The sequence below is a fragment of the Choloepus didactylus genome, chromosome 6 (assembly GCF_015220235.1).
Source record: "Choloepus didactylus isolate mChoDid1 chromosome 6, mChoDid1.pri, whole genome shotgun sequence".
NCBI lineage: Eukaryota > Metazoa > Chordata > Mammalia > Pilosa > Megalonychidae > Choloepus > Choloepus didactylus.
Genome location: NC_051312.1, coordinates 22,688,110 through 22,713,685, shown reverse-complemented (window position 1 = coordinate 22,713,685; position 25,576 = coordinate 22,688,110). Strand labels below are relative to the sequence as shown.

Here is a 25,576-nt window from a genome sequence, read left to right as displayed (position 1 = left end):
CAATGGAAATGTTCTTGCTCACAGAATGAAGAGAACTGTTGTTATCGCAAATGTTTCAGATGATGAAAATAAGTCTGAGAGTTCTGATTCAATAACAATAACATACACTCTTGGATAGACACAGAAATAGGTGAAGAGAATATATAGGTGAAAGATAAATAGTGATCACCAAGAACCCACACTCTAGTTGGATATAAAGCCACAGAAATGAATACACAGATAAATACAACACACTGTGGTGAGAGAAAGAAATAAAGAATGGATGATGAACAGAAACCATAACTATCAAATAAGATGAACTTGGTTTGGAGGAGTTAAAAAAAAAGTTTCCTGCAATGGTTCACATCTCAGTAGATTTTCATGGATGAAATAAACCAGGTTGATGAGACATTGCACAAATGTACAGCTACGTAGAATTGGGCATTGAATTATGTACCCCACAAAACACATGTGCAAGTCTTAATCTGCATTTTTGTAGGTGTGTATGCATTTTGAAATAGTATCTTTGAATATGTTCAGATATGTCAGGGTGTGGACTCATTTATGAATAGCATTTTCAAAGATTCTATTTGGGTGTGACCAAACATTGTAAAGGTGAGCCTTAATCCCTAAGACTGGAAGCAATATAAATGGGAGAAATTCAGACCAAAGAAGTCAGAATAAACCAGAAGAAGCCAGAAAGTGTTATCTCCATGTGATGGAGGATTGTGTTATCTCCATGTGATGGAGGATTGTCATCACTAGAACTCCAGGAGAAGGCATGGCCTATTGATTTCTTACTCTTGGACTTATAGCCTTCAATATCATGCATTTCAGTTTTCTAGCTGCTAAAGCATAGCATACAGTGGCTTGGCTTAAACAACAGGACCTATTGGCTCAAAGTGTAGGCTAGGAGAAGTTCAAAATCAATGCACCAGTAAGGTGATGCTTTCTCCTGAAAAACTGTGGACTTCTGGAGCTGACTGCTAGAGAATATGGGGTCTTAGCTTTTCTGACAAATATAATGCTCATGACAGTGTTTTCTCCTTTCTCTTCCAGTTTCCATTAACCTCCAGCTCCTGACTCTTCCTCATGGCTTTCTCTCTTTGCATCTGAATTTCTTTCTGTGTGTATAGGACTTTAGCAATGTGTGTTAAAGCCCAACCTGATTCAGTTGGTCCACACCTTTATTGAAGTATCATATTGGAGAGATCTCATTTGCAATTTTCAGACCAAGGACATGGCCAAACTGGGGCACACAATTCAATTCACCACACTAACAGACAATGAATCCCTGTTGTTTAAGCCAACTAGGGTATTATTTTTCATATCAGCCCTAACAAGATAAAATCATATGTGTATCTTGATATTTACGAACCAAAATTTTTTACCAAAAAGTTGAGATAAATAAGGCTAATAGAGAAGGACTTGAATGTCTTTTTTAAGAACTTGGACATATACCTATGTGAATGGGTATCACTCATATTTACAAGCTGGGAAATGATTTGTTTATGATAGCTTTCACTTATTTATTTTAATTTAGTTTATGTTTATTTAATTTAATTGTTTTTGGGATAAGCAATACCTTCACAGGAGTATTCACTCTCCTTTTCTCCCAGTCATATAAAATATTCCCAGCATATCCTTCTAGAGGTATTAATGCATATTCAGACATATATATAAAGGTAAGTTGGTTTATTTTATAAACAGTTATTTACTAACAGTGTGATGGGCAGATATAAGAGGAAAAGTCTGTAGGCAGGAAGACCAATAGGAGGGTATAGAATAGTATAAGTATGAAATAATTAAAATAAGTTTGAAGTATATATCAATGGCAAGAAGGCAGAATCAAGAACTTGGTGGAAACATGAGATGGGAAGGGAATGTGGAATTCTGGATGACTTGGGGAAAGATGGGATAATGTTGTGAATAGGAGACAATATCTAAGTTTATCAGGGATTTGAGGTGTTGGCAATGACATTATAAACCTTAATAATGCAAGTTCTAGACCAGATGTAGCTTCTGCTAGGGACACTGAGATATCAAATTGTCAGCATTTGTCATCCTATCTTCAATGCAGAGAAGAGATGTGTTGCACTTAATACCCTTGGCAGAAGATAACTGAGTAACAGAGGAACCTGATTAGTGTGTGCTTAGTGTCAACGAGGGTGTGGTTATGCCTTGAAGAGGCCAAGATCATGGAAGACACTTAGGAAATACTTTTGAGTAAATTAAAAATATAATTCCTGTTATGATTCCTGAACACACAAACATTTTTGGAGACTTTGGGAAGATGACGGAGCACAGGGAGAATGTTTTAAACCTTTCACTATGTTTCATCTAAAATGTTTCTAAAACTGCTGTTGTTTGCCTTCAGGGATTACAAGAATCTGGTATTATAGCAGAAAATAGTAGTTAATATGAATTACCTGCTTTGAGGTCTTGGAGAATAAGGCAACAGATTTTCTGTAGTGTCCTGGTGCCACAAGAGTGGAAGTTGATGTAAGAGTCTTAGCTTATAGCCAAATATGCTCTTGAGAACCAGGAGATTGGCTGCCTTTTATGTACAGATTATGAGAAAGTATGGATATTCTTTCACATATAATATATCTAGAAGATGCCTTTAATACAAGCAGTTCTTCAAGGGAAAAATTATTTTGGGGAAATTTCCAGCCACTGCAGACATTATGTATCTGGATACTTGGGGAATAGGAAGTAGACTCTTTCTACCAAGCTTTTATAGAGGACCTGGCTTAGCTTAGCACCTCAAAGGCAGTGTCCTGAACAATTGTTTCCTGGGAGTGGGAGAAATAGAACAGACTTGACCTGAGAGATTTCAGTGATATATTTCCCTGCTTTGGTGAATTTTTGAAAGAATTTCACAAGGGAGAATAGGAAGGAATTAAAAAAAATATTCATATGAAATGAATGAAAAGAGCCTTCTGGAGAAAATAAATAAATAGAAACTGTTCTAAGTAAGATTTTTACATATTGAAAAAACCTTTAGAATATATAAAAAGGGAAATTAATCCAATGAAAAGTAAAATTAAAATTCAATTGGGTGTTCTATATTTTATCTGACAGCCTTATCTGGGAACCAATTTGAGAAATCTCACCATTCTTTAGGTATTAAAAACTCCTTTAGTGTAACTTTTTTTTAGTGTGGTGACAATTTAAGATATCATACAGCTTCTTATCAAGTTATACAGGTACAGAATGCCTATTCTACATACTTTAAAGGGAGAGAAGATAGAGCAGTCTAGAAAAGCTATGTAACATTGTCAAAATTTAATACTTTTATCATACTTAATCCTGAATGGCAACATTTATTTAAATTCCATTCCCCTATGTTTCATGCTGACACAACTCTTTAGAACCTCTCTGCAACACTAAACCCTTTTCATTGGATTAATTTCCCTAGTTATATTTTCTAAAGGTTTCCTTATAATTAGTCAAATGAATTAGCAAAATGAAGCATTGGAAAATGTGCTCTTTGAAAAATGAAAATGCTACTATCTCACTCCATAATGAGACTGGCATAGAGAGATGGGTACATTTCTGGGAGTTGGGGGGTCTGAGTTGTAGCGGTAGGTTGACTATCTAATATCTTAGTGTCATTGGGAAAGTCACCACTTCCTTGGGCTTCCATTTACTCACCTGTAGAATAAAGCAGTTTGATAGATATTCCTTTTTGAAAAAACATTAATCAGTTATGACTTTGATGCCTGACTTCCTTGACCAAAAAGAGGAATGCTGAGAAAATGCTTAGCTTCTGTTTAAAATCTTGATTTAATGACATTAAAATGGATATATTTTATTTATATCACAATATATATGCGTATCTTTATTATGTTGAAATTTGTGGTAATTACAGAAGTTACATTAGATGCTTCCACTTTTAATTAGTTTGTGTAGGACAGATATAAACAGTTCTTTCATCTTCTTTCTAGAACTCATGAAGTTCAGTGATATTGGAATGTCTTACATGATGATTTGGTTATGTTACCATCCAAGTTGCTTGGTTTAATAATTACTACACTTTCACATCTTTAGAATTACATTTCAGAATTAAGTTTTAGAATTATTGAGAAAGTAAAGTTAACCATCAATTTTACTTTTGAAATTTTAGATATTCCTGTACAGGTACTTGATGCCTATCAGGATGATGAGAGAGGTCTATTTCTAGGTTCTGATTTTTTGAAAAAATCCTAATGATATGCCATTGAGATTAACTGTTTGCATCTTGTACCCTCTACAGAGTTAGTTTTATATTTAATTTTTTTATTTTTTTATTCCACAGAAAATAATAATTATTTTGGGAATTTAAGGTGCCCAATTCCCAGGAGCTTAATTATGGTATACAGCCTTAACTCTCTTCTGTACACATCCTGGTATCTTCAGGACCAGAGAGGAAATGTCTGTCCTTCAGGGTGTTTGCTAGAACTAGACTCAAATTACTTGAAAATAGAAATGAATATATTGTCTGAGCAAAAATTATTCTAAAAAGTATGTCTAATTAAGCTCTTCAAAGTGGAGAATTTTTAATAGAGCCCATATTCTGTTGCATTTATGGCATAAAATACTTCTATTGGCATTAAAAGATGATGGACGGGAACTTGGGACAATTTCATCTGAACACCAAAAATTGCATAACCTCTATCAGTGTGAGAAAGAATTCAGACCAAACAAAATGGTATATCTTTTCCTTATTCTTTCCCTCTTCCTGCCCCTGTTTTCCGTCTTTCAAACCAATTTTCTTTGTGGAATCTAGTAAAAATAACCATGAAGATGCTTCCTAAATATCACCTTAATTCTGAAGATTGAATTAATGTGCCCATGAGTTGGTCATGGGGACTCAGGGACATGTGAACTATCTCTCCTCGAAAAAGGAAGTATACTCTTTTTAACTTTCTATTGCATTTACCATTACTGTGTTTCCTATAATTGACCTAGAAAATTTGGAAGAGAATATTCCAAGTTTATTTTCCTTTTTTAGCTCTGGGGCAGGCAAATAACTCACATATTTTTGATTAGGAAGTAGAGAAAACATGACTTCAGGATCACTCTTTTTTCCCATTTCTTTAAATTTAGTCCAGGTTATGGTGAAAATACCAGGTTGTGTGATTTCTAGTCTTCACACGGTTCTCATTGCACACACATTTGAAGTCAGGTATGTACTTCTGCAGTCTAGGATTTCACACTCCCCAACTATAGTATTGCAGAGACACTCAGCCAGGTAAAGTCACGTTACAGATAGAATGGATTAACAAAAACTGTATATTATATAGTATCATAATAGGAGTAGCCCTGATTCTTCAGAGCTTATTAAGTTTATCAGGGAACAAGTGTTAATTTCCATGTATCAGTAAAACATGTCATCAAATCTATTTTGAAGCCCAACAAACCACCTAACATAATAGAAAAACTCAATTCTATTGTGGTGATAAGTGTAGAGAAACTCATAAGGCTTTTTTTTTGGATGCTAAAATTATTTTTGATCAGTGGGCTCCACTGAGGTATTTCATATTTGAAATAAAAAAAAAATGTGTTTTTCTTATAACTCATAAAAACAGTGTTTTATATCAATGTATCACTTATCTGAAGTTAATATGAAATCTTCTTTTCTCCATTAGTCTCTTCCTAGGAAATAGGCAAAAAATTTATGTGTTTTCCTGAATCCGAAATATAGTGGCAAATGGGGAAGGGAAACTGCAGCACTGTGTCAGAGTTCATCTTCCTGGGATTATCAGATCTCCCTGAGCTGAGCATCTTCCTCTCCCTGGTGTTCCTTCTCATCTATGGAGTCACAGTGATGGGCAACCTGGGCATGATCACAGTGATCTGGGTCAGCTCTCAGCTTCACACCCCATGTACTTTTCCCTTAGTCACTTGTCCTTTGTAGATTTCTGCTACTCCACTATTATTGTGCGTAAGATGCTGGCCGATAGCTTAAGCAAAGACAAAGCTATTTCCTTCCTGAGCTCCATGGTACAATTCTATTTTGTGCTTTTGTAATCACTGAGGTCACCCTGCTGGCCATGATGTCATACGACTGCTTTGTGGCCATCTGTACCCACTGCTCTACATGGTTATCATGTCACAGAAGCTCTGTGTGGGACTAGTATCTGCCTGCTTTCTCTGTGGAGCAGTATGTTCTCTGATTCACATATTTTAGCTCTTGAGATCCCATCCTATAGAGCAAATGTGATCAACCACTTCTTGCACAATTTATCCCCTCTCTTAACTGTCGCCTTCTCTGATACGCCAGTGAATGAACTCGTGGTGTACATTGTGACCACTTTCAATGAGATCATCACCATCATGTTAATCCTCACCTCCTATTTGTTTATTCTCATCACCATCCTGAGCATGTGATCTAGAGAGGGAAGGCACAAAGCCTTTTCCACCTGTGCCTCCCACCTCACAGTCATCATCGTCTTCCATGGAATGATCCTTTTCATTTATTGCAGGCCCAGTTTTGACTACAGTCTGGAAACTGATAAAGTGGGCATGGTGCTGTATACTGTAGTGATTCCCATGCTGAAACCCTTGACCTATAGCCTGAGGAACAAGGATGTGAAGGCAGCCCTCAGGAAAATGGTGGGATTCAAATTACTCTTTCAGGGGCTGATTCCTTAGCTGTATTCAGGCTTCCAAATGGGAGATTTGGGAAGGAGCTTTTGTTTGGGTGGATGGGGATGAAATGGCAAAGAGGGATGGATTTTAGGAGCTAGATTCTATGAATCCTCCTTTATTATCCCCTTGCCTTGATTGTTACACAGTATTGGCCAGGGCATAATTCAAATGCACCTGCCAGCTTTACTGCTCTTCTCCAACCCCTAAGTGTTTTGAGTGGGTATCCAGAATGGTTTCTAAGTCTCAAGTTTTGGGGTCTAGGCAACACCAATTCTAACAAAGTGCAACTAGTGTGACCTGCCTTTACAATAATGACCCTTCTTACTGAATTGATTTCATTGTTCTTCCAGGAAGTAAATATACACTTATTTCTATTATTTGCATTTTCTTGAAAACTATGGGCTCAGTTTCCCATGGATTTATGTGTATATGTGGATATTATTTTTTAGGCATATTTTGGTTATCTTCTTTTTTACTACCTTTTCTGCTACAAGGTTTATAATTATCAAGTTTAGAAGTTCTCTTAAATAAAATGGAGATATAATCTATCATAAAACTATCACGATGATTAAATAAATATTGCATGTTAAATTATTAGTGCTATATATAGTATATTGCAATTGATTAAAGAATTATGTGATATTGTTACCATTGCTTTTACCTTTGAGTTTTGCTGTGTATTGTACTTTCATTCTTCATTACCTGAATAAATCATGTATTTTAGTATCCAGAATCTACAGTGTCCTTGTCATTAGGGCTTCAAGAACTACAACATCTCTTTAGTGTGGATAACAATCTGTATCTTTCTCCTTCTGAGATATCAGTGAAATTAGTATAAATATTCATTATTATGCTGTTAGCAAAAAGGCAGCCTGTGTTAGATTGTGCTTCACACAAAGCTTTCAAATTCCAGGTTTCTCTTCCAACCTGATGTCACTTCAGAGGTAATGCTTTCACTTTCCTGAAAATAATGAACTCACACTAATTGCTCTTCCAAAAAGGAACATATCTGATTCTTCTTGAGTTTCTACAATCTATTTTTTTAATTAATATATATGTAATCCAATCACAATCACCCTATTACTGACAAACTATGGGGCAATATGTATCCCCAACTTCCTTGCTAATAGAATCTGTTTTCCTAGGGGTCACCCACACCTCTCCCATTCTCAGTAGGGCTCTGTCTCTGCACTGACTCTCGGTTTGGACAAGTATCAACTGCTATAACCAAGAGTCATAGTGATTGGTTCCTGAAGGATACTCAACTAAGCTAGTGAGCCAACTGTGGGATTTTGCTGGAAGTACTGGAAAAGGAGAGCTACTTTCTGCCAAGGTCAATCCTCTGGGTAGGTTAAAGCAAAACCATTTGTAGCTCTGTTTGTCAAGAAGAGGAGAGTCTGCCTGAGAATTAAATCATCAAAGAGGAAACAATGCTAAGAGTTGATAAAAGACAAGTACTTGAAGTTAATTTTTTTTTGTGTAGTTCGATTCTCTGTTAACTGAACTATGTTCAGATTTTTAAGTTATATCAACAATAAATTGCCATTTTTTAAGTCAGTTAAAAGGAGTTTGGCACTAAAAGACAACTAAAACACCTAGTGATATATATCTTCCCAATCATAGAATAAAGTTCATGACCCTTGAAGTGGAATTCAAGGCCATTTTATTTTAAAACAAATATATCTTTGCAGCCATTTTGTATTTAATAGGCAACATATTCTCTCTAAATTTCATTTTCACATCTCCATGCATGACTCACAGTTTCTTTTCTTCATGTAGTTACTTAGGTTTTTTCTCTCCCTTCTTTCATTCACTATTCTGTACCTGACAAAAGCATTTATGCCCTGCTCACATTATCCAACTCTTCTACTTTGTACTTAGAATAGTGCCTGGTCCATTATGTACAAAATATATATATATAGTGGCTGAATGAAGACTTTCAGACCTGTTCTTGCCTTGGATTAACAGAAATCAATTTGGCCACAGTCAAAAATATATCATAGCACATATCAGAGACATTAGCTTCCTTCACAGTTGGTTCTCTTTAGACATGGTGGGTGCCAGAATCTTGTTATCTCTCCCTGGTTAGCTAGATAAATTTTTTGTTTTCTCTCCTATTGTCTTGTAATATTAGATAACAAATATTAGAACCCAATTTTTTATTTAATAGTCTACATTTTGAAAGCCAAGATAAATTTCTTTGGGGCATTCTCAAGATGTAGAAAAACACATTCCATCATTTCATTTTGCATTTAATCAACTCCTGAGTATAGCTTTTAATTGCTCACTCATCTTTACTCTTGGGATTTGGATATCAGAGTTTAGTGCCCAGAGATCTGATGTGTGATCATGAAGTAATCTAAACAGTCTCAAAGCAAATGGTAAAAAGGAATTGCATTTTCCTAAGGAACCACATCTTTCCAATAGGATACAAAAATTTCTTCTATGAACACAGAAGGCATATCCCAAACAGATTCTGATAAATGTTGCAATGAACTTTTTTTTTTGACTCTCTGTGTCAAACTTAATTTTCCCAATAGAAAATGAATTTAGGCTAACCTGGAAAGTAATCTGAAAGAATCATAGAATATTAGAGCTGTGTTGGGTTTTAAAGGCTCATCTCCTTATATTCACTTATTTTACACAGAGGAAACTGATGTTGTGAAAGGAAACATGGTTGGAATAAGACAGGTCATAAATCCTCAAGATACTTGTAACAAAAACAAGGAAAACAATCAAGCACATTTAGTATATTTTATTCATAGGGCAACTGTCAGCATTAAGGGACTGATTAGGAATCCAAACAAAAACACAATCCTCCTCAGCTGTTATTTCTTATTTCAAGTTAAGTTGATTTATATAGCAATTGATACTGACCCAGATTTATAGCATATTATTTATTCTACCCTATGGCAATGCACTGATATCAACAGTTGACACACAAGTAATGGAATTGGAAATGAGGTGGGGGCCTGGCCATAAGGAAACAGTGAAAAAAAAATGTTTTAAAAATCAGCAATAGGACTCAATATAGAGAACATGTGGAATGTATCACCTTGCTGAAAGCTTTCAGAAATTTCTCTAGCAAGCTGACATTTGCATAGAAGAAGACTAATTGGCTCCTCTTTTGTTTCTTCTTAATCATTGTTCATTTGTATGCCAACTTAGCTCAGTTGGCCTCCTTTTCTTCTTCATAGTTCCCTGGAAAAAGTGGAAGCTCAAGCAAATCAAGGTGGTTAGTGTAGTTAGGGTTCATTCTATTTTCATAACAATTCATTCCATCACAACATCACACAAGGCTTTAATCATTTCAGTAACAGTATTAAGTACAAAGTCTTATCAAAATCAGTTACAGGTGTGTTCTGTCTTGAGGCAAAATTCCCCTCTGACTGTGAACCTGTGAAACTTAAAACAAGTTATCTGCTTCCAATATGCAAAGGAGGGACAGTCATGAAGTGAATATTTCCATTTCCATATGGAGAAATTGGAAAGAAAACAGAGGTCACTGCACCCAAACAAGTCTGCAAAGCTGCAGGGCATACTTCATTAGCTTTCCACTAGCATGCATCTATGGAAGGATGTTTTCTCTTCCAGGCTTGATAAAGCAGCAGTCCCACACTTCACAAGAGCTTGTGCACTGGCCCTGATCTCTCCAAACACTGGGGTGAGTGCTCCAAGATCTCCAAGCATTGGGGAGATGGCCCATTCTCTTGTCTCCATCCTCTTCAAGCACTGGTGATGCAACTGAACTCTAGACCCACCCTCCTGAAGCGTCAGGGTGGCATCCAGACACTGCATCATCCCCAGGGCACTGGATTAACTGCCTCAGAAAAGCGGTATTGTGGCCAGACTCTCCTCAATCCCTGGGGAATATGCTCTACCCTCTCTGAAGCCTACAGCAGCAGTACTCTCCGTGAACAACAGGGTGGAAAGCCCACCCTCTGCAAACTCTGGGGCAAATTCAACTCTTCCATGTACATGTGTAGGTCTGCTCTCCTGGCCCAAGGCATCTTCACTCCAGACCTCAGATTCCATGGTTCTACCTTTGAAGGCATTTTTTTTCCCCTCAATCTACCCCTTTTCTGTCCTTTAATCTTGGCTATCAGTGGTTCTGTTCATACAGACCTTGCAAAATGTGTTGGTTTTACATTAAGCACACAGGTGTCCCAACCATTAGATAATAAGACTTTCCACAAATCCCTTCTGTATAACTACACTTCCAATCCTGACTCACACTGAAATGGCTGACTGGTTCCAATGCCCAGTTAAGTCCTCACATGGTGCTCTATTCTCTGGGTACTTATTCTCTAGAAACTCTGAATTTTCCAAACCATCAGTTTTGGGTTTCTTTGTACCTAAGAGTTCAGTTCTCAGCTTATCTCTTTCCTCTGACATTTTGCTATAAGCTACAAGGAGAAGCCAGGCTGTATTTTCCATGTTTAATTAGAAATCTCTTCAGTTAAATATTCAAGCTCATCTTTTTCAAATTCTGATTTCCATCTGATATCAGGACTCAATTTTGTCAAATTCTCTGCCACTTTAAAACAAGGGTCACCTTTCCTCCTGTTTGCAATGACACATTCATCATTTCTGTCTAAGGCCTCATTGGAAGTACCTTCAGCATCCATATTTCTACCAACAGTCCCTTCAAAGCAAGCTAGGCTTTTCCTGTCAAACTCCTCACAGTTCTTCCAGAATCTTCCCTTTGTCTATTTATAAAGAATTTCAGCATTTTTGGTGTTTGCCAATCACAGCAGCTCCCCGCTTCTCAGTACCAAAATCTGGTTTGGTTTGGTAAACCTGACAAAATGCAATATACCAGAAATAGTTTGGCTTTTACAACCAGGATTTGCTGGCTAACAAATTTACAGTTCTAATGCAATGAAAATGTTCCAACTTAAGGCATCAGCAGGTCAATACCTGGACTCTGAAGGCCAGTTATTGGCAAGCTTGGGCTCCTCTGTCACATGAGAAGGCACAAGGCATCTGCTGGATCTTCGCTCCTTGGTTTCATTGCTTTCAGCTGCTGCTTACTCCGTCCCTCAGCTTCTCTGGGTGCTTCACCAAATTTCATCTCTTAGCTTTTGTATGTGTTTTATCCTTTTATAAAGGACTCCAGCAAGAGGACCAAGACCCACCCTAAATGATGCGAGTCACATCTCAATTGAAGTAACCTAATAGAAAGTTCCCACTCACAACAGGTCTGCACCCACAGGAATAGATTAAATGAATATGGCCTTTTCTGGAGTAAGTAACAGCTTCAAACCACAGGTGGTATAGAGACAGAAATGGAACTAAATATAAATACATGTCAAATCTGAAATTATTTGAATTCTGAACTTGTAGAAGTCAGAGAATCATTGAAGGGTTAAGTGAAAGGTAACATAGAAAAATCTATGTTTTACAGATCTTACTTAGACAGTGGTACATGGATAAATTTTGATCTATGTTTGGAGGTTGGGTGAGGAGAGATTGGAAGGAATGATTCCAATTAAGAGTTTCAAGTAAGTGAAAAGAAGACTGGTATTAAATAATGGAAAGATAGTGACATTAAAGACAAAGTGTGGATATTTGCCATATTTACAAGATGGAGTTAATGGCCCATGGTAAGTTTGTAGTTAGGAGAGATTTATTACTTGTACCAGTTTAATGAATTGTAGAGACATATATCAAGATAGGGATTCAGAATAGGATAAATTGTAGGAAGTGAAATCTTCCTACATGTCTAAACCATATTTTAGACACACTGAAATTTACAACTACCTATTTGAAATCTGAATGGGTAAAGTAACTGTTCTAGTTTGCCAATGCTGCAGAATGCAAAACACCAGAGATGGATTGGCTTTTATAAAAAGGGGGTTTATTTGGCTACACAGTTACAGTCTTAAGGCCATAAGTGTCCAAGGTAACACATCAGTAATTGGGTACCTTCACTGGAGGATGGCCAATGGTGTCCGGAAAACCTCTGTTAGCTGGGAAGGCACATGGCTGGCATCTGCTCCAAAGTTCTGGTTTCAAAATGGCTTTCTCCCAGGATGTTCCTCTCTAGCAAGCTTGCTCCTCTTCAAAACATCACTCACAGCTGCACTGAGTTCCTTCTCTTTGAGTCAGCTCATTTATATGTCTCCACTGATCAAGTCCCACCCTGAATGGGTGGGGCCATGCTTCCATGGAAATATCCCATCCGTTACCATCTACAGTTGGGTGGGGTGCATCTCCATGCAAACAACGTAATCCAAATGTTCCAACTTAATCCCCACTATTATGTCTGCCCCACAAGCTTGCATCAAAGAATACGGCTTTTTCTGGGGGACATAATACATTCAAACTGGCACATTCCACCCCCTGGACCCCGGAAAAACATATTCTTTCCAAATACAAAATACATTCATCCCATCACAATATCACAAAAACTTAAATCATTTCAGTAACAATAGTTAAGTACAAGATCCCATCAAAATCAATTATAGGCGTGGCCAGTCCTAAGGCATAATTTTCCTTTAGCTGTGGATCTGTGAACTTAGAAAAAGTTATGTGCTCCCAATATACAAAGGAGGGACATTCATAGGATAAACATTTCCATTGCCATAAGGAGAAAGAGTAAGGAAAACAGGGTTAACAGGACCAAAACAGTTCCTAAAACCTGCAGGACAAACTCCATTAGATTTCAAAGTCTGAGAGTCATTTACAGAACAACGTTGCATCCTTGGGGCTTGAGAGAGCAGGGGTCTAACCCTTCCTAAGGGCTTTTGTGGCAGCCCTTTCCTCTCCAAACACTTGGGTGAGTGCTCCAACATATCCACACATTGGGTAGACCATCTTTTTGGCCCCACCCTCCTCAAACATTGGAGCAGCTCCCGGATTCCCTTCCATCTCCAGGGCATACACTCAACCCCTTCAGAACAATGTGGTGGCAGCCAGGCTCTCCCCAATTCCCTGGGAATGTGCTCCACCCTCTTTGGGACCTTGGGTGGCAAAACTCTTCCAGATCATTGAAGCAGAATGCCCACCCTCGACCTCCAGGACAAACTCACCCTTTCCATGCATGTGGGCTGCTCCACTCTCCCAGCCCAAGGCGTTTTGACTCCAGACCTCAACCTCCATGGCTCCGTCTTTGAAGAAATTTTTCCTTCAATTTGTTCCTTGTCTTTCTCCTCCAGTCCCGGCTGGCAGCAGCTCTGTCTGTAAAGATCTCGCAAAAATTCTGTTGGCTTCACATGAAGCATGCAGGGGTCAAAGCCATCAGACAATAGGAGTTTCCACAAATCCTTTCTGGATAATTCCATCTCCAATCTTGGCTTGTACTGAAATGGCAGCTGGGTTCCATGTTTAGTTACATCCTCACATTGAGCTGTAGCTTCTGGAATTCTACCCCCTGGAAGCCTGTAATTTTCCAAGCCATCAGCCTCTGGTTGCTTTGAACCCAAGAGTTCAGTTCTTACTTTATCTCTCTCTGCTCGTATTTTACTATAAGCTGCAAGGAGAAGCCAGGGTACATCCTCCACATGTAGTCTGGAGATCTCCTCAGCTAAGTATTCCAGGTTGTTGCTTCCAAATTCTTCCTTCCATCTGACAGCAGGACTCAATTTTGCCAAATTCTCTGACTTTAAAACAAGGATCCCCTTTCTTCCAGTTCACAACAACACTTTCATCATTTCTGCTCAAGTCCTCATTAGAAGTATCTTTAGAGTCCATATTTCCATAAACAGTCTCTTTAAAGCAGTTTTGGCCTTTTCTATCAAGCTCCTCACAACTCTTCCAGTATCTTCCCCTTATCCATTTAAAAAGCCATTCCAACATGTTTGGTATTTGCAGACTCAGCAGCAAAAGCATCCCACTTCTCTGGGACCAAAATCTGTTCTAGTTTGCCAATGCTGCGGAATACAAAACACCAGAGATGGATTGGCTTTTATAAAAAGGGGGTTTATTGGTTTATTTGGCTAAACAATTACAGTCTTAAGGCCATAAGTGTCAAACGTAACACATCAGTAATCAGGTACCTTCACTGGAGGATGGCCAATGGCGTCCGGAAAACCTCTGTTAGCTGGGCAGGCATATGGCTGGCATCTGCTCCAAAGTTCTGGTTTCAAAATGGCTTTCTCCCAGGATGTTCCTCTCTAGCAAGCTTGCTCCTCTTCAAAACATCACTCACAGCTGCACTGAGTTCCTTCTCTTTGAGTCAGCTCATTTATATGGCTCCACTGATCAAGTCCCACCCTGAATGGGTGGGGCCATGCCTCCATGGAAATATCCCATCAGTTATCATCTACATTTGGGTGGGGCACATCTCCATGCAAACAACGTAATCCAAATGTTCCAACTTAATCCCCACTATTATGTCTGCCCCACAGATTGCATCAAAGTATATGGCTTTTTCTGGGGGACATAATGCATTCAAACTGGCACAGTAACTTAGATATGTAGTAACATTTGAGATATGTTTGAGATGGGCATATGATTTTAGAATGGAAATATGAAAGTTATCATTTTATATATGGCAGTTAAAAAAAAAGATGGAATTAACTAGAGATGTTGTACCAGGTGAGGATAAAAGTAAGTCAGTAATGAAGTGCTAAGAAATCAAACTGCATGAAGGAACTGCATGAAGGAAATCAAAAGAGGTGTTTGGAAGCCAAGAGAAGTGGTAAATTAAGGCAAAAGGAGATATCAAAACTATCATATGGGATGGAGAAATGAAGTGCATTACTTATGAAATAATCCTCTTTACATTTGCAACTATGACATAGTTTGAGAAGTAAAATAAAAAGTGCTTTAATTAACTAATTGGCTCAAAAACAATCTTTCAGTAGGTTGAAGTGACAAAATGGAAAGCTGTGTAGATGCCTCTAAGGAAACATTGCAAAAAAGTGAAGAAAAATAAAAGCAAATACATGCAAGGCAACATTTTCACAGATGGAAATGATGTAAATATTATTATATGCTGGAAATTTATGAGAATTATATATCATAAGTACTGGAATTAAAGCAAACAGCTGGTATTCAATGCAGAGTTGGAGGAATCATTCTCAGAGAGGAGGGACATATTTTCTCCAAAGAAGGTGGAGGGGGGCTCACAGAAGGATTAACATACTTACAGGATTCTTTGATTGGAAAGTCAGGGATGTGTGTATTTGCTAGCCTAGACTTTTACATGTGAAATAGAAGTAACTTTCTGAGAGTGATAAAAATGTGGTGGAGTGGGGCCTTAAGAGGAATAGTGAAGGTTTAAAATATTTGTTAAATAAAATGAGAGAAATAGATAAGCATAAAGTATTTATTACACACACACACACATATATGATGAAGCAAGAGAATGCAAATATGAAATGATGAATACGTATAAAAATTAAACTACTTAATTCATTAGTTAATAAACTTACACCTGGTACAATGGAAAAGTCAAAGAACCACTATGCTGTAGCTTAGGAATGCACAAATAAATTTAGAAATAGTACAGTACTGACTTTTTTCACAAGAAAGAAAGAGATCAATTGTTCTCTGTTCTCTGCTGGGCAAAATAAGCATCTCTATGAGGAGGTATCATTTGCATTGCTATCAGTTATTTGTAATTTACAGAGTTGTAAACTAAAGGAAGAACAATGAACTACAGAGATGGATAGGTGAGCCTATTTTGAAGTCTTTTTATATATATATTTTTAATAATTTTTCACTACAGAGGGCATGGAAACATTCCTGGATCTCATTAAAATATGATATCCTAGGTTGAATAATAAATTGATAAGCATGAAGATTTCTCCAGTTGCCTCCACAGTTTGGAAAAATAAAACATATGGCTGGTTTTACCCAGAGTTGCTATGTTGCCACTTTGGAACAGTGAATGAACAAGATTGAGAGTATAAAAGGAGTACGGAAGGAAATTGACTTAATACTTAAAAATACAACTTGATGAGAAATGCACTATCATTCTCATATAGTTGAAGAAACTGAGGTTCAGTTAACTTTTATTTCAAAGCTACTGAATTTCAGAGGCAGGATTCAATCACTTGTCTAGCTAATTCAAAATGTGTATTATTTCTATTTTATCAGTGGAATTCAAACTGTCCCAAGGAATTTGTTTGTTCTGTAGTGGTGGAGCCACATCTGAAGGTGAGAAACACAGAACTTTTCAGCTCACTAGCACTCACCTGGAATAATGCTTCCATTTTTGTGGAAATTAATGAATACAATACAAACAGAAGCCAATAGAATTTATATTTATTTAGAGTTTGCTATAGCAAGATAGGCAGCCACCAGTCACTTGCATTTAGCAGAGACTCAAAGGCATGCAGGGGAGTGGGAAAGCTGATAGTGAAAAAAGGGGAAGGCTTCAGGCAAGCTGTAATTGGAGGTTGCTGGAAACCAATCAGGAAGCTGGAAATGGGCTAACTAGGAAAGGGTCATCCTGTATGAATGGTTTGAGGAGGTATTTGGCTTTTTCTGTTTGGTCCTCACCTGGAAGTGGAGCAAAAGTTCATTTACTAAGTGCTCCTCTTTCTGAGCTGGTTGTTGCAAAGGTTGCAGTTTGAATTCTTGGGCTAATTGCTGCAGAGGTTGTCAGTGTTCTAAGGTCATAGATGATCTGGCCATTTACCATTTGTATGTTTAGTCTCAGTGTTTATATGTCAGAGGTTATAACTTATTCAATCCTTGCTGTTGACTGAGAATCTACTGTGGTTTGGTATTATACAAGGCACTGGTTATACAGTTATGGAAAAAAAAGATGTCATTCATACTCTCAAAAATTGTACAGTCTAGGGAGGGAGGCAAATAATAAACACATAAACAAGTAAATAATAAAACTATTACAAATTGTAATAAGTTCTCTGAAGAGAAAGAATAGGATGCAATGATAGAAAATAATGAAGGGATTAGTTAGAGTTGGTCATTAAATCCTCACTGAAGAATTAGTGTTTAAACTGTGGCATGAGAATGATGAGTGGGAAGATGATATTCTGTCAAAAGAAATTGCATTTTCAAAGGCTCTGAGGGACAGGGCTCATACAGCAGCCCTCCACAAAAGCACTCTCTGGAATGCGTGAGAGCCCAAATCCTGTTGTGTGACACTAGCTGAGCTGTGTTCTGTCAAAGAGCTGAGAACAATAGAGGAACAAAAGGGAACATCTTTTCCTTTGTTCAAAACCATCTGTCTGCTAACCAAGCCCTAGGCTGGTGGGGTTGCATCATTCCAGAGGTGAGACTTTCTCTCAGCATCACCAATGCTGATGGAAGCAAGACCTTAGTGTTAGAGGGAGTTTGTGGGACCGGCCAATGGCAGATGAGGGCAAAATGTTTTGTATCAGACAGGATTGGACATGGGGAAAATGGTAAAGAGGCTAGGGCAACAGTCTAGGGCTGAGGTGAAGGAGGAATTGCCAAGTGTGGTGGGGATTGGACTGATTGGACAGAGATGGGATGTTTTAATTGCAGAATTGGTAATGCATTAGATGTGGTGAAAAAGACTGCTGAAAAAATTATGGATGAAGCTCAGGTTTAGAGTTCAGCAACTGGCTTTATAGTGGTGCCATTTAACTATTGATGAAGTGCCTCTGTGTTCTGTACATTGACTATACATACTTTGAATCCTTGAATTGACCTGTTGTCCTAGGAACAGAGATGTCAAAAATGCCTTTAGAAAGATGATCACTCTAAAATTGCTTTCTTAGGAAAGGATGAAACTGGACCTGGAAGACTTTCAACAAACTCTGTTGATTGTAAGGTCAGAATTGATAGAAAAGTCTGTATAATGTGAATGTTCCCAAATCTGCAGGTAATAAGGCCTCAATTACAGAATGGAGCCAGTCAGGGAACTAGTACCCCAGTCAGGGAGCTCTGGAATCACTTATATTATGACTCTTTATGACTTTAAAGTTGAAATTTTAGGTATTTACTTCAGGTGCAGTTCTATCCTTCATTTTATCTCCTATATTTAATATTCTTGCTTATTATCTCTTCTCACCTTAACCTTGCATCAAAATTAATCTTAATATTGGATAAACCACTGTCATATTATAATCCTTTTTTATGAAAGAAAATAAAAACAATTCATTGAGTATTTTTCTAATCAATTTTTTGCTTGTGTGTACATGCACATTGCAGCATAGTATTCCAAATTCTACTCATGATAAGAAGTACTGCTCAAATAGTAACACTGCATGATTTTTTCTGAATCCTCTTTTAATTTTCAGACAACTTGTATTCGGAACCTCACTAGAATCTTAGGTGTGCTTCTTCTAAGACCATCAGCATTTTCTGCCATACATTGTAGCCTTTTGGGTCTGTTATCTATCATACTAATAGATTTATTCATTATTCCTTATTAATTATTCATTATTTGATTCCTTCCTTTTTTATTACAGGATACTCCCCAGTATAGATACTGAGTGAATTTGTATGAAATAAACATGACTAAGTTTACTATTGATTGTTTTAAATTTAGACTATCTGCCACTAACTGGTAGAAACTCTTTCTTTCACAGTATTTTTGGTTCATTCTCAAGTGTGGTACTCTATATATAAGGGACTTAAAAGAGGTTGTACCTGGAATAATTTAATATTCTTCCTTGGCTTAAAGCTGAGAAAATAATTTATCTGCACAGAGCCCAGTTTGCTATACATTGGTGCTTCATGGGTTGTGTAACACAACAGCATTAATTCTGGAATGATTCCTGCCCTGATCACTTTCTTTGATTCCTCCAAACTCTTTGATGTCTGGTTGATTACTATCTCCCACAAAAGCAAATCTGTTCAAATATATTGGGATTAAAGCTGCTCATTTTTTTGAATTTTCAGCAGAATTCTAGCCATAAACATTTTTTACATATTTTAAAAATTTTGGTCTATTGAATACATAGCTATAACCAAATATTTGCAGATAATTTTTCTGCACAATGTATAAAGCCATAGATTTTCTAAACATTGTGGCAATTTTATGTCAATTAGCAATAACCCATTGATTAATAATTTGTATATGCAAAGATGTTTCTAAGTGGGAGGGACTTTATACATTTAATTAATATAATTAAATGATGATATTTCATGAAAGATGAATTATTCAAGATTTTGCATGACCAGGGATAAAATATACTTAAACCCACATATGCTGACTGCAACATGATTGTCTTTTGCTTTAGACACAATTTTAATTAAAATATCCATAGATTTTGTTCATCTTGTCTATTTACCTGAATTGTTTCACAAGATCCCTTTTTGGCTCAAGAGCTTCCTTATTGCCTTTTTCACCTCTGCATTTCTGAGTGTGTAGATTAAAGGGTTTAACATTGGTGTTATCATAGTATAAAAAATAGCCACTGCTTTATCAATGGGGAAGGTGGTTGTGGGACGAAGGTATACAAATATGCAGGGCACAAAGAATAATACCACCACAGTAATATGGGAGGCACAGGTAGAAAGAGCCTTCTGCCGTCCTTCAGCACTGTAAGATCTCAGGGAGCAAAGGATGAGGACATAGGAGGTGACAAGAATAGAAAAACTGAGCATACACATGAACCTACTGTTGGCAGCAACAAACAGTCCAAAGATGTGTGTGTCAGTGCAGGAGAGTTTCAACAGTGGGTAAAGATCACAGAAGAAGTGGTCAATGACATTGGGGCCACAGAATGGCAACCACAGTATAAAAAGGATTTGAATTAGAGCATGAAGAAATCCTCCAGCCCAGGACACAGCCACCAGAAGGCCACACACCCGCCGGTTCATTGTTATCATGTAGTGCAGAGGCCTGCAGATGGCCACGTAGCGGTCATAGGCCATCGCCATGAGCAGAATGACCTCGACTCCACCAAGAAAATGCTCTACAAAGAGCTGAGTCATGCACCAACTGAAGGAAATGGTTTTCTTCTCAACCAGTAAGTCAAATATCATTTTGGGAGACATGGTTGAAGGTATGGAGCCATCTAAAAAGGATAAGAAAGACAGAAAAAAATACATGGGGGAGCCCAGGACTGGGCTGGTGGTGATGGTCACTATAATGAGTAGGTTGCCTGCCACAGTGAGAAAGTAAATGAGGGTAAACACAACAAACAAGAGTTTCTGCACATCTGGGTTCGGTGTCAAGCCAAGCAGGATGAATTCCGTCACATTGTTCACTGTTTCCATGAATACAATTTTGCCTTTGTATAACTGATTTACCTGCAGATAACACAGGGATTGCAACTGTTGTAGACCACTTTGAATGAAGAAATTTTATACTTGTCAGATAATTAATTTATTATATGATTAATGGAAACCCAAGGCAGAAAAACCATAGACTTGGGTATGTTTTAGTTACATGTTGAATATCTAGTCCTCTTTTACACACACACACACATACACACACATGATTTTATAACTTTTGACATACCAGGTACATTTTCTGCAGTCATACATAGCTGAATCTTCTCTCAGTCACTGCCATAGTATAGTCTTCCATGGAAAATAGGAATAAAAAGGAACCTGGGACAGAAGCAGAGGCTTGAATTCATGACAGCCCATTTACCTGTATCTCTTCTATTGTCATTCATGCTGACAAGGCTGAGTTGTAGGTTTGTTATCCTTGATATTTTTTTACATGTTTCAGAGTCATTATAAAATATCAAGTGAATTCAGTTTGAAGGTAGGGAACATGTAGTCATATTTCAGAATTAAATGAGCTATGTGAATGTTTGAAGGTACAGTACATGCACCCTGGCAGTAGATTTGTGAGTTTATACTACTTGAGAACAAAATTGTATGAGAATATCATACACTCTGGAAGAAAGATATCAGGAAGAGGATAAAACAGGCAGCCTGAGGCAATGTATATTACCTAAATTTAATTGAACTAGAATTCACTGTTTGAAGAACTTCTGTCATATTTTGAATTCAGCATCCTTTGCAAACAAAACTTTTTAAGGACTTTATGAAATGATTTCTAGATCTATTAAAAAACAGATATATATCTAAGACAAAGAAACACCACAATTTATAGGACCCATTCTTTAGAATAGGCAGTTTTTTTTTTTTTTTTTTTTGTATTCTGTTTTCATCGACTAATCACCGTTTGACATTGTGTTTGGTTCTGAGTCTTAATAACTCCTGAATTGTTTATATATAATATAGGAAAAAATAACAAAGGGCATAGAGGAATATCATTATTATTATATCAAAATTTGTAACCAAAGGTAAAAATATCTTTCCACATTCTTCCACTTTATTGGTAAAAGAACAAAAAAGAGGAAATCATATATCAATAATTTTATTCCAGAAATATTTGCACCTATAACATTAAATGAGCAAATAAATGAACTGAGAGAGAAAGTAAATGAACTAAGTACTCAACACAAAAACTTAGATAAACAACCAATTATATTAGGAAAGGAAGTTTGAACCAAAAATCAATATAACCAGCTGGAAAAAAATCATACTATAAATAAATTAAAAAACATATTGGGTTGATAAAATACTAATGAAATGTTAAGAATTAAGTACGGTCAAAAGTTGAAAAGACCTTAGTTTTTTAAATATTTAAGAGAGTATTAGGAATAGTTCCCAGGGAGTAATAAAAGTATTTTTTTCAGTAACTGCTAGGCATTTTTCAAACAAAGTAAGCCACCTCTTCTTGCAGGCCCCCTAAAAAGAAATAAAATAAAAAGAGAATAGTGCATATTAAAATGCTAAAATAAACCATAAGTGTGTTTGCAAACTAAACAAAAAAATATGTATCTCATATCTCAGTGGAGAACTTGCTAAGCAAAAAGAAAAGTATAAAAGAACTAAAATAATGGATTCATCTATGTGTAGTCATGGAGCACAATGGAGAAATACTTGTGACAAGTGTGACAGACAACCATTATTTTAGAAATAGCTTTTCCAAATAAGAAATGTCTATTCACAGCTTTATTAAAAAGGCAAAATTAATGGAAAGGTAATTCTCATGAAAAAAAATCAGACATCCATAATTCCTGCATTTCTGAATTAATCAAGCAAATTAAATTTTAAAATAGTGAAATATTTTATTTGGCAAATTAGCAAACATATATTGGAGCTATTATCCAATGCCTGTGAGTGTGTGCTTGTATAAAATTTTCTGTACTCCTTTTCTTAGAATCTACTCCAGACAAAAAGTATGGTTAAAATTATGTTTACAGATTGGAATTCATGATTTTTAAAAATAGTGAAAAGTGAAGGCAACCCAGATGTCTATATAAGGGGGTACAGTGAAACAGATCATGGTATATAGTTATGAAATATCAGGTAGAAATTAAAGTGATTTGCAAAAAGATTAATGATGTGGAAAGATGTTTTCAATAAAACACTAAGTGGAAATGCAAAATATGAAATGGCATGTATATTAGAATCTCAATTGTCTAAAAGACATATACATTAAAAATATATAAAGAACGTATGCCTATACTTATAGTGCTTATCTGAAATAGGGTTAAAGGCAATTTCTGTTTTCTTTTCTTTTATAAGTTTTCTGTTCTGATTTTTCTATAAGCAGAATATATTGCCTTTGTAATAAGTAAAATAATTTGATTTTAAAAAGTTTTATTTTCTTATCTCAGGCTTGGGTCTGTAACTTCTCAAGTGACTGATATTCTGAGTAGACTGGTATGCTGATTATTATTTATAAAATTCTGTGATAGTATAGATATAAATTACCTGTAAATTGAATCCTGGTGTCATCTTGAAAGGAAAATACTAACAAGAAATCACTGGTTCTACCTACCTGTCAGAATGCATTTGTGGAAGAAACATCAAGCTCATTCCATGAAAAGCCATCTTATTTGTAGAGAACACTTCCTGTGGAGTTAGCAAACACTAACCGATCACTCACTGCTGTTTTGCAAGTTCATCCATTTTTACCATAAGTTTAGTGTTTCTTTATCTCAAGTATTGACTTTTAAAATGATTGCTTACAGTGACTTCCTAAGTAAATTTTGGTTTGTGGAGTGGTTTTATCTTTGCCCTATAAGTTCACACCAACCTGTGTTTCACACATCCCAGCTCAGATAAAAATTTCTTTATTCAGAACTCACAAAATTTTATGCTTCAAAAGAACCTGATGGGGAAAAATCTATCCATTGAAAGTCATCTCTTCCCAAGCCATCTCCCGTCACATTTGCCAGTCTTGCTTTCTTGGTGAACAGATAACATATATTATAAAAGTCTCATGATCTTCATTGTAACTTTTTTTAAAGATCTCAAAATAGCAAACTTTGTTAAAGCAGAATAATTAGGTACTGCAAGTGCCATGAACTCAGCAACAAAGGTAAGTTGCCCTAGAGTAGTAGGTCTCCCGTGTCAGTGCTCTTGAGCCTTTTCTTTAGAAACCCTGGGTTAAGACAGGAGATAGCTCCTTTTGTCCCTCTGAATCTGGACGCAAACAGTTTTGCAATTTAGATCCACACAGCATCAGTAACATGCAGCTGGCTATATTTATGTGGTGTTCCAGGCTCAGGAGTCCTGAGAGTTTATCATTATTAACATTTTCATATATGGTTACAGGTAAATATTCAAATGGCTATTTCCCAGGCACAAGAAGTTAGGGATGCTCTGAACTTCCAGTTCTCAGAGGATTAGAATTAGCAGCTTCAGCCAAGATGGCAGCTTACCCACTTCATGCTGTTTTCTCTTGTGGCTGTAGCATCTGTGACCAAGGTCAGTGGAGAGCCAACAGAGTTGTATTATCAGTATCTCTATGGCTATGGTTTAGAAGTAATCCTAGAGTCTGGGATGTAGGGTACAGAATGTTCTAGTCACTGAGGAATGGGTACATGAGCTTCTCACAGCCTATAAGAGTCCTAATAGTACCTGTCTCACAGAATTATAGTGAGGATTCAGCAAGATAAAATATGAAAACATGTAGGTCACTGAAAACTGCTATTCTACTGTTGATGCCTTGAGGATAGACACGCTCAGGCTAGAGAAACTGCTCTCTAATGTTAAAGTTCTGACTTGCACAAGAGGAAGAACTTTGGAGTACAATAAACTCCACCTCCTAGGGCTGGCTTGTCCACTTACTAACTATGTGACCTTGGGCAAGTTTCTCACCTTTTTCCCTTATTTCCCGCATCTGAACAAAGGGAATGAGAAGGAATCTATCTCAAAGATTATTTTGGGGTTATGTGTGCTAATGCATCTCATCCTTAAAATGATGTCTGGCTTAGAATAAACTGTTGTCTGCTGTCATTTACTGTATAGGAAATGAGGGCTCATGATATGACTGTGCCTAAGTTCTGGCAAAAATGTCCTTATATCATATATGTAGCTTATCTTCATTTCTCTTATGTATGATGGGATTCTGGGCAAATGCAGAAATTAGGAGAAAAGAAAGGCCAAGTTTAGAGGTACTCAATACTGTTTCACAAGTAATCACAAATCTGTAATTTTTCTATGAATGTTTGATCTCTCCACTAAAACATCTGACAGTGAGGTTAAGATTCACAGAAAAGGTTGTAGGAGATAAAGGAAATGTGACTATGATAAGAAATAATAAATAATGTGAATTTTTATTTATCAGTCAATTTGCTAAGTGTGGTGTCTTGTCTGAGTCTCATGTAATTCCCTGGAGGAAGATATTAATATTTCCATAAAGTAATTCAGCCTGGGGAAAAAAAGCTAATAATAGTGCCCCGATTTAAGTTCAGAGTGATCTGATTTCTAATTCTGAGCTCTAATCATTGTGTTATTGTATTTAATCAGACAGTGGTTCTGTGATGTATCTACACACTGGATGTGATGGGAGAGGAAGGGCTGTTCAGACCAACCCTGGATTGTTTGGGAGATAGATTAGTAGGGGGAGAAAGGATTTACTCCTTGGACAGAGACCTTGTTTAGCAGATGATCAAAGACACAGACATAAGAGAACATCTCCTAACTTCCTTTCCTATGTTTGGCACCTTTCCTGGCAACCTGCCTAAGCATTATCTAAGCATCTTTGATTTTGGAATTTTTCATGTCTGCAGGGTGGAGGGATAATATAATC

At 36.9% G+C, this 25,576-nt stretch overlaps 1 protein-coding gene across 2 annotated transcripts; it reads right to left on the bottom strand.

Annotated features, from left to right (window-relative positions):
* Positions 1 to 14,197: 14,197 nt before the first annotated feature.
* LOC119536262 (olfactory receptor 4C5-like) lies at positions 14,198 to 20,792 on the bottom strand. 2 transcript variants are annotated; one of them, XM_037838987.1, is made up of 2 exons: positions 19,835 to 20,727; positions 14,198 to 14,213 (listed from the first exon to the last, which is right to left on the bottom strand). In XM_037838987.1, exons 1-2 carry the CDS (start codon positions 20,725 to 20,727, stop codon positions 14,198 to 14,200), a joined length of 909 nt encoding a protein of 302 aa, XP_037694915.1. The 2 variants fall into 2 exon arrangements, with proteins under 2 accessions (XP_037694915.1, XP_037694916.1); XM_037838988.1 differs by lacking the exon at positions 14,198 to 14,213 and having other exon boundaries at positions 19,807 to 20,792.
* Between the last annotated feature and the right edge of the window lie 4,784 nt (positions 20,793 to 25,576).